Consider the following 14,718-nt stretch of genomic DNA (forward strand, 5'->3'; position numbering starts at 1 on the left):
CAGGCTTCAGTTTTTTGATCTTCCACACGAGTTCTTTTTTATCAAAGCATCTAGAGTGGTTGCCACTGCTTCATCTTGACTAGTTATGCCCTTTTTTCTAGATAGGTATTTCTGGCTTTAGTCTCTGATGGATTGGCCCTGTTTAGAGCTTCATGGCATTACTAAGTCCTTCTCCGCCGCTATGTTCGATGTGCCATTCTCATCTTTTACTTCCACTATGTGATTATGTGCTTCATTCACACTTCACAATGAGATGATTGCCTTTATTGTCTCCCTCATGGAACTTATACTTTGCATTTTGACCTTAAACCATGCAAATTTGTCCCTCAAAGCTGTAAGCTGACGCCAAAGCTCATTGGAAGGGGAAACCGTATGTTATCTTTCGAGCGCACACAGCTCCTGCGTGTGCGCATTTCATAGGGCCTCCCTCATCGCATTCAAACGAGTGGCTTCTTAAATGAAAACACCTTGCGACACAGCCTTAAATGCATCCCATACACATCTCCCTTCTACCTTCCCTATGTCATTATGTGTTAAGTATTCTTTAATCAGAGTTTTCATGGAATCAGAAATTTAGGGTTGTGATAGAACCCATAAGTAGGATATCATGAAGTTTCCAATTACCCAGCCTACTCAATCCCCCCCCCCCTTCCTGGGTGGGCCACTGAAATGTGCCAGTGGACCTGCACCCGCACCCCCACTGGTCTGATAATGTCTGCAGGCCTGTACAGCAGAGTATTAGTAGTCATTGACTCGCAGGGGTTGCCTCCATGCAACCAATAACCTCATGTTTTCCAGCCATAGATTTCCATCTAGGGATATCATGAAGGCCCTCTCAAGTCACTGTTGCAATGTTTCTTGTTGGGCACATAAATGGAAATCACCTCCCAGAATAGTGGACTCAAAACAGAACCATTTATATCTGAGATTTCTAGCTGCATCAGGCCTCTTGCCCCTGTTGGTTGTAACAATTAAACTCTTCGAGAGAGAATGGCCATGTAATTTGCCATTAATAACTGCATGTTCTCTCTTTATAAGTGCCCACCTCTTGTAATGGGCATCTCGAGCTTATCAGCATCCCCAACCCCAGCTGTTTTTAACTTGGATTAAGAATAGTATCGTTTTAGAAAGAATCTTGCTTAATTGGGGGAGGGATGGTGGCCAGCTGAAGTCGGACAGCAGTCTCTCTGGGATCCTGCTTCCTCCCTCCACTGAAGCAATTGCCTCGTATAACCGCTTTACCTGAAATAAACTGTTCGAGGCATGTGGGCTGCTGAATTCATATCTATAGCATAGATCGCCGCCTAGTGTAGGGTCCGGATGATTGCACATTGTTGTCCTGGTAGAGTCTTCGAAGTATCACGAGATAGGTGGCTCCTCCCCTGGACTACATGCGCATGGGCATCGACTCCATCCCCAGATTGTTTTTTTCCGCCATTGGGTTCGGATGTCTATTCGACCTCTCCAGTTCGGAATCGTTATAAACTTTCATTAAGGCCCGAAGGCCTTTTACTATAGCGTCGGTATTGTCTTGCGTTCGGTGCCCAGCTCTGTGCCGGCTCAGTTCCCGAGTCGGACATCCAGAGGAGTCGCGTGGCTCTTCGGTGCTCGAGGCCCAGTCAACGCAACCAGACTTTCGACGACACATCATGGAACGGAGCCCGTTCAAGAGATGTCCCGTGTGCAACTCAAAGTATCCCCACATCGACGTCCACCCGGTGTGCAACAAGTGCCTGTCGCCGGATCACGATGAAGCCAACTGTATGGCTTGTTTCCGTTTTCACTCCAAGAAGACAATTCGACTTCGGCTCGTGGCGCGCCAGGAGGCCCGGCAGACGGCCCCAGCACCGGTGGACATTTTCGAGGGGGAAGAAGCAGACGAGCAAGAAGATCGAGAGCCGATTTCAACTCCACCGGAGGAGATCGACTACAACTATGACGCGGACGTCAAAGTGCTCGATACAGAGGAAGTCGTCGACGAGGTAGGAGATGACAATGAGACCTATGGGGCCATGGAAGATAGCTCAGGCGAAGAGCTATGCCCCGTTCGAACAATCACTAAGGCTCAGGTCGAGGGATCGCCACATGGCCTTATCCAAGATCTTACACCTGGATCCACGGTCTCGCCTACGGGCCCGACTACGGACCCTCCTACATAGCCGCCATTGGTAAAATCGAAACCGAAAGTGAAAGCTTCGGTCTCGACAAAACCGAAAGTGATAGAGACGCCGTCGACACAGAAGGCGCCTGTCGCTTTGGTCGCCTCCACGTCTTCGGACATGTCGGGCCAGCCGAAGAAGGTGGTCGATACGGTGAAGTCGCTCAAGAGCGTCGAACCGAAGTCGCTCAAGGGCAACGAGCCGAAGTCGCTCAAGGGCGTCGAGCCGAAGACTGGGGCACCGAAGAAGGTTGCCAAGGCCGCCGACCCAAAACCGTCGGCGCCAAAGGCCGTCGACACCGACAAAGGACTTGAAGCTCCAAAAGCTGTCGATCCTGCACGTCGGCCGGAAAAGGCCAAAGGTACTGTCGCCCTTGAGTCTGCACTGGCTGGTGGATCGAGAACACCTGTAGGGTCGACGAAACCGTCCGCATCCTTCACGAAGCAGGTGTCGGACTCGTTGCAACGCATCAGGAACAAGGCTTCCGCGGTCGATCCGAAAGACACTTCCACCTCGAAGCCCGCTGCCAAACCGCCAAAGTCGACGGCGCTGATCCAGTTCACGCTGCCGCCGAAAGTGGCGCCAAAGGCGTTCGCACCCAAGACGGTCGACGTCGCGCCCAAGAAGGTGTCCACGGGGCCAAAGCCAACCCCAGCAGTTGTAGGCACTAAACATCGACAACCCCTAATGGAGGAGCAGTCGGAGCAATTTATCGACGCCGACACCAGTAAACTTTCCATCTACAAGCGAAAGATCACGCCGGCACAGCCTATGGAGTCCTACACAATTCATTTGAAGAGGAAAAAGGCTTCCACTGATTCCCCAGTTCTAATTGAACCTATTTATCCACGGCCTCAGGACACTGCTCCAGCCTCACCCACTTACTCTGATGTGGAGGCTAAAGAAGGGGAGGATGAAGAGTACAACTTCCCTGCTGACACTGATCCTGAAGATCACCATGAATCCTGGGCAGATGCTGGAGACCCAGGGGATCCGCAAACTGCCCCAGACACTCAAGCATATACTGTAAAGACCTCGCCAACTGAGGATTCTGCGGCATTTAATGCTCTAATTGAGAGGGCGGCTACAAATCACGGCGTCCAGCTGCATGCTGACCCTGTAGAAGTGGACTTCCTGTTTGATACCTTTTCCACCTCTGAAAAGACTGTCAAAACTCTGCCAATGTTAAAGGGGGTTCTGAAACATGCTGCAGACATTTTTAAGGAACCCACACGTGCCAGGGTTGTGAACCCCAGGATTGAAAAAAAATATAGACCGGCACCTGGAGACCCTACCTACATCAAGGGCCAGTTGCCGTTGGACGCTCTGGTTGTTTCTAATGCCCGCAAGAGGGCAAATTCACAAACCACTGGTGATGCTCCTCCCCCTGACAAGGAATCTAAAGTGCTAGAAGCATCAGGGAAGAGGGTGGCGGCTCAAGCGGCCAATATCTGGCGTATTTCAAACACTCAGGCGCTCTTGGCCAGATATGACAGGGCACACTACGATACACTAGAGACCCTGTTACAACACTTGCCAGATCAGTATAAGGAGGCAGCGGAGATGCTCATTCAGGAAGGGAAGCTCATCTCAAATGCTTCTATTAAATGTGCACTGGACGCAGCGGACACCGCGGCCAGAGCCATTAACACGAGTGTGATGTTGCGACGTCAGGCCTGGCTCCGAATCTCCGGGTTCAAACCAGAGATACAGACCACCATCCTCGATCAGCCTGTCAACCCTGATCGTTTATTTGGACCTGAGGTGGATACCACCCTAGAAAAAATAAAGAAAGATACCGAAACTGCAAAGTCCATGGGGGCTCTCCAGTCCCAGCAATTCAGGGGTAGTACTTTTCATCGCTCAAGCAATAGAGGTGTTTCCAGAGGCCAGATGTCCCAGCAAACACAATACACTAAAGGTGGGGCGCAAACCTCTTACAACAAGCAGAGTAGAGGAGGCTATCGTGGCAACAGCGCCAAGGGCAGAGGTCGTGGGAACAACAACTCCAGATCCTCCGCCACCAACAAACCGTGACGCCTTGTCATTGCCCCCCGACCATACAACACAGGTCGGGGGGAGACTCCAGCAGTTCCTGCCAGTCTAGAAATCCATCACCACAGACAGGTGGGTCAGAAAACTTATCCAGTACGGTTATTGTCTGGAGTTAACGTCCACTCCACCCAACATCCCACCACGGCACCGTCCTATGTCCACAGAGCATTTGCACTTATTGCAGCAGGAGGTGCTCATCATGCTGCAAAAAGGAGCAATAGAGCTCGTGCCGGTGGAGGACAGAGGCTCCGGAGTGTACTCCCTGTACTTCCTGATCCCGAAGAAGGACGGGTCCCTCAGACCCATACTGGATCTCAGACCCCTAAACAGTACATTCTCTCAGAACACTTTCACATGCTCACGCTGCAGCAGGTTCTTCCGTTGCTCAATCAGGGAGACTTCCTCGCAACATTAGATCTCAAGGATGCATATTTTCACATTCCACTACATCCGTCACACAGAAAATACCTCAGATTCACCATTCAGAATCAGCATTATCAATTCAAGGTCCTCCCTTTTGGAGTGACCACGGCGCCCAGGGTCTTCACAAAATGCCTGGCGACAGTGGCTGCGCACCTCAGGAGGCAGAACGTTCACGTCTACCCATATCTGGACGATTGGCTGGTCCAGGCAAAGTCGGCCCAGCAGTGCGCTGCCAACATGTCCCACACCATTCAACTTCTTCACAATCTGGGATTCTCACTAAATTATCCGAAATCGCACCTTCAGCCAGCCCATGTGCGGCAGTATCTAGGTGCGACAATAAATACTCTGGCAGCCACGGCTCAGCCAAATTCTGTGAGGATCAACAGCATTCAGTCGCTGATCCAGAGGTTCAGACCGCAACACTCGCTTCCGGCGCGAGTGTTCATGCAGTTGATAGGCATGATGTCCTCCTGCATTTTCATAGTCCCGCATGCGAGACTACATATGTGTCCGCTTCAGGAGTGCTTAGCACATCAGTGGAATCAGGCTCACGGACAGTTGAAAGACCTAGTGTTGGTGACCGGTCGGGCATACAACTCTCTGCATTGGTGGAATCCACACAACCTTTGCAAGGGCCGAACGTTCCAAGAGCCTGTGCCACAGATTATTCTGACAACGGACGCATCTCTCCAGGGCTGGGGAGCTCATGTACTCCACTACACGGTGCAGGGACTATGGACAACGCAGCAACAGAAGATGCACATCAACTACCTAGAACTGATGGCAATCTTCATGGCAATGAAGGCATTCAAAGTACATCTGTGCAACAAAGTCGTGTTGATCCGGACGGACAACATGACAGCCATGTACTATATTCAAAAGCAGGGAGGTACACACTCTCCACAGTTGTCTCATCTGGCTCAGAGCATGTGGAAGTGGGCCATTCAGAGGAACATTTTCCTCATGGCGGAACACCTCCCGGGCAAGGACAATCAGATGGCGGATCTGCTCAGCAGGTACAGCCACCAAATGCACGAGTGGGAGATACATCCATCAGTACTCCGCCCGTACTTCCAGCAGTGGGGTCATCCAGAGATAGACCTGTTTGCCACAAGGGAAAACGCCAAATGCCAAAGCTTTGCCGCCAGGTTCCCGCACCCACAGTCGCAGGGCAATGCGATATGGATGAACTGGTCAGGCAGATTTGCGTACGCTTTTCCCCCAGCACCTCTAATACCGCTGGTGGCAAGAAAGCTAAAGCAACACTCGATGACACTCATCCTGGTTGCTCCAACGTGGGCACGCCAACCATGGTACACCACGTTTCTAGAACTCTCCGTGGTACCGCATCAAAGGCTGCACCTCACACCCAGACTTTTGACGCAGAGCCATGGCGACATTCAGCACCCAGATCCGCAACAGCTCAACCTGGCGATCTGGCTCCTGAGGTCTTAGAATTTGGCTACCTTAACTTGCCTCCTGACTGCATGGATATCATACGGGAGGCAAGAAAGCCCACCACCAGAGCATGCTATGCAGCAAAATGGAAGCGGTTCATCATTTACTGTGCAGAACACAACATCAACCCGCTAGACGCATCTACTCACAACATCATTTGTTATTTGTTACATCTTTACAAATGCAATCTGGCATATGCTTCCATTCCGATACACTTATCCGCCATAGCGGCTTATCTCCAAAACAGGCAGCATCTCTCCGTTTTCAGAGTGCCTGCCATTAAAGCCTTTCTAGCAGGACTGAAACGGGTCATTCCTCCCAGAACCCCGCCAGCTCCTGTATGGAACCTTAATGCGGTCCTCACCAGACTGATGGGTCCCCCTTTTGAGCCTCTACATTCATGCGAGATCCAGTTCTTAACATGGAAAGTGGCTTTCCTTATAGCCATTACGTCACTGCGACGTGTTAGTGAGCTCCAGGCGCTCACCGTACAAGAGCCATTTATACAAATTCACTGAAACAGGGTGGTGCTGCGCACTAACCCTAAATTTCTTCCTAAGGTAGTTTCACAGTTCCATGTCAATCAGAACTGCCTGTGTTCTTTCAAAACCCAGAGACAGTGGCCGAAAGAATGCTCCACACTCTTGACGTCAAACGAGCTTTGATCTACTACATCGATAGGACCAAAGATTTTAGGAAGACGAAACAACTCTTTGTTGCCTTTTCTGCCCAACACAAAGGCAACCCCATTTCCAAAGCAGGTATAGCCAGGTGGATCGTAAAGTGTATTCAAATTTGCTATCAAAAAGCTAAGCGCACTTTAACGGTCCCCCCCCCAGAGCCCACTCCACCCGCAAGTTGGGGGCCTCCATGGCTTTCCTTGGTAATATCCCTCTGGAAGACATTTGTAGAGCAGCCACATGGTCTACCCCACACGCATTTACTGTGTAGATGTGCACTCCAAGCAGCTGTAGGGCAGGCTGTTCTAAAAACACTTTTTCAAACGTCTGCAGCTGGCACAGGCGGCCGCCGATAATGGAGGGACTGCTATGTATTCTATGCTATAGATATGAATTCAGCAGCCCACATGCCTCAAACTGAATATGCTACTTACCAGTATGCATCTGTTCTTGGCATGTAGGGCTGCTGACATTCATATCGCCCGCCCACCTCCCCGGCGCCTGTAGCGGCTGCAGATTTTACACTTACTCTTAGCATGGTCATCTCTCACTCTGTTACACTCCATCTTCGCCACAATGGCTAAAAACAATCTGGGGATGGAGTCGATGCCCATGCGCACTGTAGTCCAGGGGAGGAGCCACCTATCTCGTGATACTTCGAAGACTCTTCCAGGACAACAATGTGCAATCATCCGGACCCAACACTAGGCGGCGATCTATGCTATAGATATGAATGTCAGCAGCCCTACATGCCAAGAACAGATGCATACTGGTAAGTAGCATATTCATTAGATGCCTCAATTGATGTGACCATCCTCTGGATATCTGCTTGATTTCTGGTTCTTTTTCCTGGCTGTGGTGATCTGCTGCTCTGACAGAAGCTGCTACTCTCATTCTCTCTAGGCTCTATCCGTTCTTTAGGCTGCGCTGCTCAAGTTTTTGATTCCCTGAATGTCTTCTGGGAGAACTATTTTTCCTCCCATCATTTGGGTTCTGTGGCTGAATACGAAAGCACTAGTGATGGTGACTTGAGGAGCTGGGAGCAATCCAGCTTGAGAGAGACTCGTGCCTGCGATGGCCGGCAACATAATTGCCTTGAAGGCTGTCGTCTGCATGCGTTGAGGCAGGAAGACTGTAAAACTGCCCTCGCATGCCATTGACACAATACCTGAAGACCTACAAAAATGATAATATCGGACCCAACGCTATCACCCACTTCAAGCACAAGTATTGGCACCAGTGCTACCAAAACATTCATTATGTAAGTGTGTGGATACAGATATGCTGGTAATAACTAATACATGTTTAAATATGGATGGGAATAAAAAGAGTTGTTGACAGTCATGATAAAACTCTTGACCCTGAACCTATTCTTGACCCCTGTGTCTGTAGGTATGCTCAACTATGCTTTATTATTGAACCTCATAAAGTACTAGACACAATCACATGCCACCAAGTTTGTAACCTGATTCCAGTGAAATATTTAGAATCACTACAAATAAGGCTGGCACACTTATAATAGATGGCAGGACAAATGTATCTAAAGCAAACAAAAAAACTTGTAGGGAGATGATATAAAAGAGCAATTTTCCACAGTCATCTGTTGGAGATAATGGTATTTCTGGGTCAGATTAGTCTGATCAGAAATCAGACTGGATAAATTAGTCTGTTCTGGACGTTGGAGCGGTATTGTTGAGACAGGTTCTCCTGAGAGATCTGAGACTGTTTAAGAACGGGAGAAATCTGAAAATAACTACACCCCTGTGCCTTTAAATACATCTGCAAGCAAAGCTAATGCACCTCCTGAAATCATTGTCTCCCATAGCAACATTGTTTGTTTTCCTCGTCTCCCCGTTGTGTTTCTTTTCATTCTCCCGCCTCCTCCCTCCGTGACTCTTTGACTGCCTCCCCTTTTCCAGCCCTTCTTGGAACCATGGAGTCTGCTACCATTATTGTTTTGATTTTGTATATCCCGCCATTCGGGGATAATGCTATCGGCCTCTGCAGGTCATCCCTCTGGGCAGCTTCAACCTATCCTCTTTTCCGCTCTACTTATCCTTGTTTGCCTGTTTAAGCTTTTCTTCTAGTATACCCCCCCCACCCCCCACCCTCCCCTTTGTTGGTCTCCCGCAGCCCTCCCTTCGTATTCTTTCACTGATACTCAGGTCGGTTTTGTCTGTCTCTCACTTTGACCACTTTGTTCTACTTGAAGTACTTTTCCCCTTTGCCTGTCTGCCTGACTGTATCTGCACTCCTTAACCCTGTTTACCATTCCTCCTCTCTACCTTTCATTCCCCACAAGCTGTATGTCTTGTTATGCTATGCGCTAATAACTCATATTATTGTGTAATCTCATGTTTTTTTCTCCTATGTCTATACTTGGCTCCTGTAATTGATGTAATTAGATAACCTGTAACTCGCTGATCCTCATGTAAAGTGCTCTAATACCTCCGGGTCTAGCCCACGCTATATAAAACTTTGCAAATAAATTAACATACTTAACATCTCTTCCTCAATAGTGAATCAGGCCTATCTTTCTTCTCCCACTGGACCTACTTAGCTGCAATATATAATCTGCTCCTGACCCAGCAGGAAGAAATTCAGAAAGATCAACTTGCTATATGAACTTCAAACCAGAAATTGCAGCGCTCTCTTAAGAGAATGACCTAGTCCGTCAGCTCTTTTACCTGTCTGCTATCTGAGATTGAACAAAGAACAATCATAGATACTATGTCTCAGGTCCATAAAAGTCTAAAAAAACACAAAAAGTGTTTTTCCGACACTCATTGGGAACTGAAGGACTGAATTGATCGAAACGAAGCAATCTTGGCAAACTAGGACTACAAGATGGTGCCTAAGGCAATGAAATTCATGGCATCATTGTGTAACTCTGTGAAAAATCTTTTCCTGCCCTCCCTGCCTGGGATTCGAATGAATATGTTGAAAGGGCCCATTACTTTCCATGCTGGAAACCAAACAGTTGGCTGCCTTTTGAACATCATATGAGTCTGCTACCAAAGCTGATTCAGTGCTTATACATGGGCGAAAGCCAACTTGAGTATCATTACAGTATAGAAAACTTTCCAAATAAGTCGGCAGTTGAAAAGTCGGAATGCTTTCCAAAATCTTTGCCACTTCCGGTAAAAGTGTGACGGGTCGATAATTGGCTAGTTCTCCTTGGTCAAGATTGTTTTTTTTTTTTAAAATAGCGGTGTTACAATCCTTTTGCTTAAGCTCAAAAGGTACAATTTTGTGTTTTCATGAGAGCTCATTCATGTTGAAAACAAGCTTAGTATGTCCGAGGATATCCAATTAAAGAATGTTCGAGGAATCATATCTTTAGTGGAACCCAATTTACATGATTTAACAGTTTTGGTAAATGAATCAATAGCGGGGCAAAAAAAATGATTTTAGGGAATGAGCAGGACTTCCCATTCATCAGTAATGGAGGAAAAACAAACCATCACTGGTGTTCTTCAGCAGTTCATGGCATTTTCTGTAGCCAATAGTTGAACTTGATAGGCTTTCTACCCGCTTTCTCCGGTATAACATTGAAGAGGTCCTGCTTGTGCTGACCATGGTCTTCTCCCTCTGTTTCGCTATCTCTGAAATATCATCGAAGAGGCCCTGCTTGTGCTGTCCATGGTCTTCTCCCTCTGCTTCACATGGAACTCCTTATATACAGACATTGTTCTTCCTTCAGCGCTTTATCTGATCTTCACATTTGCCCTGTATAACATGCTGCTCCTCTAGCTTTAGCATCTGTGATTGCAGAGTCCCATAGTCTTCTGTGGCATGCTGTGACATAATTGCTTCTCCATGTACACTGCAATGATAAATGCCAGACAGTACTGCTCTCTACATCGCTCCTCGGGCACTGTTCTTGTGCCAGCGGCCTTTGGGCGATAAAACCGCTGTCCAGAGCTAATCTAGCTGTTCGTCAGGTAATGAGAGTGACACTGATGTCCTTTGACAGCAGGAAATTTAGTGGTAGTTAGTGTTAAAGTTAAGTATTTGTTCATGAGGGATGTTCAGTTTACTCAGCAACGCAGGCAAAGTGGCAGGTTTAACATCGAGGATGGAGTGGGGGAGGTTACTGCATTCAGTAAATTCTTGAATATGAGAGGATTTAAGGGGGGTTGAGTTTATGGTTTATTTTCACAGGCAGGACTTTAATTAAATGACCTTTATATGTGCATTTGTGAATAATTCATTCTGTTGTGGTAGGACTGATATGGGTTGGTCTTATTTTTAAATCTAAACAGCTTCCCCTGACGAAGGGCAACAAAAATGCCCGAAATGCATTGAGATAAAGATTTTAGCTGTAATTCATGAAGCAAATGTCCTGACATGACGTAGTAAGAGGCCTGGATTGGCACAACTATTTTATGTGAAGCAAAAAGGATGTTTGAAGAGTTTTCATCGTGTACCAAGACAAGTTGGATGAATTGTGACAAGCACAGAATAAAATGGATTTAAACAAGAAAAGTTTGCATCGTATTATGTCGCAGCTGTGCGATTGGTTCATGTTGCATAACAATGCTGCAATCATTTGCTCCTCTAGCTTTAGCATCTGTGATTGCAGAGTCCCATAGTCTTCTGTGGCATGCTGTGACATAATTGCTTCTCCATGTACACCGCAATGATAAATGCCAGACAGTACTGCTCTCTACATCGCTCCTCGGGCACTGTTCTTGTGCCAGCGGCCTTTGGGCAATAAAACCGCTATCCAGAACTAATCTAGCTGTTCGTCAGGTAATGAGAGTGACACTGATGTCCTTTGATGTCGTGGTGGCAGGGCAGGAGCTCTCTGCTCAGACATCTGCCATCTTAGGGTGCCTAGCTACGCCAGTGTTTATTGGTTTTACCTAAAATTGTGATATTTATTATGCCTTCAGCACACTTGTGGGAATCATCAAATAAAAAAGCCTACTCTGAATGCAAATATGTTAAGATATAATCTTGGAAAGTGGGGCTAACTTGTGTTTTTGCAATTTGTTTGATATCTAAAGTCTATAATAAATTCTGTTTATTTTGAAGTTGGGGTAAATTCAGTGGCGCATCATTTTTAAGTTAAAAAAAATATATATTTCTTCTTTTTCTGATCTAGCGCTTTATCCAGTATCTGGCTTCTAGAAATACATTGTTTAACTTGAGCAACTTCTTGGACAAAAGTGGATTGCAAGGTAAGAATTTAAGAATCTGTATTGAATTGTATCAATCCTTCATGGATGCACTACATTTAAGAAAAAATAGCAATTTTATAGAAGACATAATTAAAAACTGTATAGAATCTTAGTGTTAGGTTACTTGGCATAAAAGTGAAACAAGTAGAAGAATTCCTTTTCCTCTATTTTCCTATTCCTATAGGAGTTTAACATGCTCAATCACTGTGCAATATTTGATGATAACCCGCCAGCTTCTTAGATTCTTACATTTGTAGTTTATTGCCGTCAACTCACTAGATATGTTTAATAATTAGGTTTTCAGTCACCAGCCTTAAATGAGGAGCCTGCCTAATCGATGTACTATAGTGTTTGCATGTGGCGTACAATCAGTGTGAAACAGTGCCCAATTTGTAAAAATAAATAAATTAACAAAGAATAAGTGTCAGGGACATCATCAAGGAGGCCACTGCAGTTTGCCCCACCCATTGCCCCTGCCAGAGCTATCAATGACAGTGTCAACATAATTACTAACCATCACATTCCAAGTTAGACAATTTAGACTATTCCAGTCGCCCGGCACTATAAGAATGGCTTGAGCGGCAGGTATTAGTCCGTTTGAATGTATTTAAATAATAATAAGCAACTGTTAGGCTAATTTCTAAATCAGACCGTTAGAGCTACCATTTGGCAGACTGCACAATTGCCGGCGTTGACAAATAAGTGCAGGTGCCAAGCACTGGAAACCACCGACTCAAATTAAGCACTGGTGTAACCTGTTGGTCACCTGAGAAGATTGTGTCACAATATCGACTACATCAATATCCGCTTGCACATTATTGAGTTCAACTATATCAAAGCAAGTTTATCTGAAAATATAGATTTACTATTCTTAAAACCATGTTTACTTGTCACAAAGATAGTTTTGCAGTTCATTACTTATGCCACCATATTGTGCCACCTTTCGCCTCCCCCTTTTTAGAAGCATCTCTTCAGCCTTTCTTGTAAGCCCCTCTCAGAAATTCTTGCCTCAAAGGAGTCTGAAGGCCCCTAATTAGGTCATCGTAATACACTACCCACTATTTCAGAAATTAATAATCTAATATTGTTTCCTCATACAGTATGTAGTGATTTAGATAATTTGCTTGAATGTAGTCATGTGTGGCTAGTAAATGTCCACATGCGGCCATTTGTTTCTGTCGAGGTACCCAGGATCTACCATTTTGCTGCTTAATTTGTTTAATCCTGTTTGTGAAACTGAAAGACATCTACAGAAAGTAGTGACGGAAGGACCATGCATACCTGGTTTAAAATGTTGGGTCTAGTTGATGGTGAAAGTGGGCAAAGAACATTCTTTGATTTCATCATCACACCTTTGTGCTTAAAGCCAAGTCCCTGGGGACATGTTTGAGTGTCTGCTCAGCTGCAGACAGCGCGCCCCCTGCCTCCAAAACCATTGTGATGGAAGAGGAAACTTGAACTTTTAATAAAACATTGGTGTCTGGTCCCGAACTAGCTTTTAAAGGTTTCTCTATTCTGGCCCAATATGTTACTGTTTAATTCCTGGGCATCTAAAAGATGGAGAAAGCCCCCTACTTGCAGCTCAGGGGCTCAGCACTTGGAGACAGCACTTAATGCAACCCAGAGATCAAGCCCCGTTTAAACAGCTGACCATCAGTTCTCAGATTGGATTGTTGAGCCCGAACCTCATCATACACCAGGCTAGGACTGAAGAACCCAGTGGTAACAATATAACCCTTATAATGCAAACAGGAAAGCGCTGCACCTAAAAGGGTCTATCACAAAATGCCAACATTGTGTCTGCCAGTTAATGCCAAACAATGCTGATTAATCCCATGCTTCACAATGCCAAGAAAGGGGTCCTCATTCACCGTATAACAGGCAGCACTTGACACAAATAATCTCATATTGTAACATAGCAGAACTCACCCATGTGCTTACCCGCACTGTGCCAAGGCAGTGATCAACAAAAATTGCCAAAGCTAACAGTTGTCACCTACTTTAGGACTATTGGCTTTTTGTAAAAACGCCATATAAGTTATGAAAAAAAGCACTATGAAGGTAAAAAAGAAACGTATAGCACTTTAATTTTTTTTTTTTTAGCCATGCTGTACAGGAGCTACGTTGCTCCACAAAATGGCTAAAAGACATTGGCACAGGCAATAGCTCTTGCAGAGGCAGGATCTGTTGGCTTTGCCAGGGTTTGTGTTACTTACTCCTGGTTCTTCCATCTGAGTTGTTTTTGTCAATTTCCAGTTATTTATTTTATGATCATCCAGCCAAGTCAGGTGTTCCATTCGAAACGTTAATATTTGGCATTTTGATCGCTAAAAGGTGGAGCCATCACCTATCATCACTTTGTTTTTTGAGGTGGCATCACCCACATAATTAAGAAACTGCTTCTTTCAATTACAAAGAAGTGGCATGCTAAGTTTACAATACCAGTAATGTTCAAATATGTATAAGAAAAAAAAGTGTTATGCTCTGCTTCTGAAGCAATGGCAAATTCAGGGGAACTTACTGCAGTGTTTCCAGCAGCGCTCCTTTGCTGTATTCTTTGCTCTGTATAGAGCTGTCACATGGCTTTTTCCCTTCTGACTTCAGTGTGGGATCAATCCCATTAATTCCGCCCCAACAAACACACAAACGGTGATTGTTCCAGTTACAGAGTGAGCAAGAGACGCACGTCTGGACATACTTAGGGCGGTACATCAAACACACAAATGGAGATGGGAGGAATGCTTGCAATTTGTC

At 46.0% G+C, this 14,718-nt stretch overlaps 1 protein-coding gene across 12 annotated transcripts in view; it reads left to right on the forward strand.

Moving 5' to 3' along the window:
- PICALM (phosphatidylinositol binding clathrin assembly protein) overlaps positions 1-14,718 on the forward strand; it is a 519,981-nt gene that overhangs the window by 175,712 nt on the left and 329,551 nt on the right. For all 12 annotated transcript variants that reach the window (XM_078658455.1, XM_078658454.1, XM_078658453.1 and 9 more), the window contains exon 3: positions 11,889-11,964. In XM_078658455.1, coding sequence (XP_078514581.1) covers positions 11,889-11,964 — 76 coding nt within the window. The remainder of the gene's footprint in view (positions 1-11,888; positions 11,965-14,718) is intronic.

The sequence above is a fragment of the Lissotriton helveticus genome, chromosome 8, assembly GCF_964261635.1.
Source record: "Lissotriton helveticus chromosome 8, aLisHel1.1, whole genome shotgun sequence".
NCBI lineage: Eukaryota > Metazoa > Chordata > Amphibia > Caudata > Salamandridae > Lissotriton > Lissotriton helveticus.